We start from the raw sequence: 1,054 nt of genomic DNA, 5'->3' as shown, positions 1-1,054 counted from the left end.
TTATATATATATTTTTATTAATTAAAAGCACTATTTTGTTTTTATATCTACATATTTTTATAAGCTGAATTCCACTGTAGATGAAAAATGAAAAAAAGTGTTTTTCTTGGATTGCTTACTCAGATGACAAAATTGTTGGTTGTCAGAGTCTGGCACAAAAGCAAATATTCAACCTTTTCTTCAGAACTTCAGAAAAATGACTCCTCAAAGAGCATTTTCAGACAGGTAAAACCACATACAAACAACAGAAAAACTACAACAGCCACTTCAGAAGTAGTGAGAAATGGGGAACGTTCATGAAACCTGACCTCATTTGAATATAAACTGGTTTTATTTGTCAAAGCTGACATTTGCGAGGTTGGGCTCACTTCCACTCCTCCACTTTGGCATTAACAGCAGCCATCACTGGGTCGTCCTCTTCAACTCGAGCCTGGTTTTGTTCATTTAGCTCTCTGACCTTTAAAAAGACATCCATTTAAAGTGAGTCCATTAATTATAACAATAATTAATTTTTCTTTCAATCATAAAAGAGGCCACCCCCCATTACATGCATGCACACTCACAAACTACTCAGATTTACGCAAAACTCAACCGTAACTATTTATTTCTGCCAAATGTAGCTAGGAGAACCAGTTCATGAGGTACAAACATTATATCGATCAATCAGCATTCAGGACTGAAATTATCCATTTTTTACAGTAAATTTGATTAAAGCACCTGAAGCTTGGCATGATCTCTTTCTTTTCTCAGCTGATCCATGATGGCATCCGTCTGCTGGACTGCGATCTTCATCTTGTTGTATTCATCTGTCATGTTCTCCATCTCCTTCACAGACTCCTCCAAATTCTTCTGCAGGTGCTCATTCTCGCTCTTCAGGTTGGCAGCCATGTCCTCGGCATGCTGGGAATAGGGAGGATTTGTTGATCACAACATGAAGATGACACAAAACAGGAGACTGCATTTGAAACATGCTTTAAAAGGTGACATATACAGGACTCCCCTGAAATAAAAGACACCACCAAGATTGAAAACCCACTACTTCATCAAAAAAAAA

General features: G+C 37.5%; 1 protein-coding gene across 1 annotated transcript; it reads right to left on the bottom strand.

The window, feature by feature from the left end:
• Positions 1-262: 262 nt before the first annotated feature.
• Positions 263-1,006, bottom strand: LOC107735913 (centrosomal protein of 290 kDa-like). Its single transcript, XM_016547460.1, has 2 exons — positions 718-1,006; positions 263-457 (listed from the first exon to the last, which is right to left on the bottom strand). Exons 1-2 carry the CDS (start codon positions 886-888, stop codon positions 365-367), a joined length of 264 nt encoding a protein of 87 aa, XP_016402946.1. The 5' UTR covers positions 889-1,006; the 3' UTR covers positions 263-364.
• Between the last annotated feature and the right edge of the window lie 48 nt (positions 1,007-1,054).

This window comes from Sinocyclocheilus rhinocerous, unplaced genomic scaffold, assembly GCF_001515625.1.
Source record: "Sinocyclocheilus rhinocerous isolate Xijiao unplaced genomic scaffold, SAMN03320098_v1.1 C36367773, whole genome shotgun sequence".
Lineage (NCBI taxonomy): Eukaryota > Metazoa > Chordata > Actinopteri > Cypriniformes > Cyprinidae > Sinocyclocheilus > Sinocyclocheilus rhinocerous.
This window is presented reverse-complemented; position numbering and strand designations above follow the sequence as displayed.

Bases quoted from the DNA above. Each gene is read 5' to 3' on its own strand.
- LOC107735913 (XM_016547460.1), bottom strand. From the start codon at position 888: ATGGCTGCCAACCTGAAGAGCGAGAATGAGCACCTGCAGAAGAATTTG. The intron at 458-717 runs GTGCTTTAATCA...GTCTTTTTAAAG, and splicing joins GAGATCATGCCAAGCTTCAG to GTCAGAGAGCTAAATGAACA.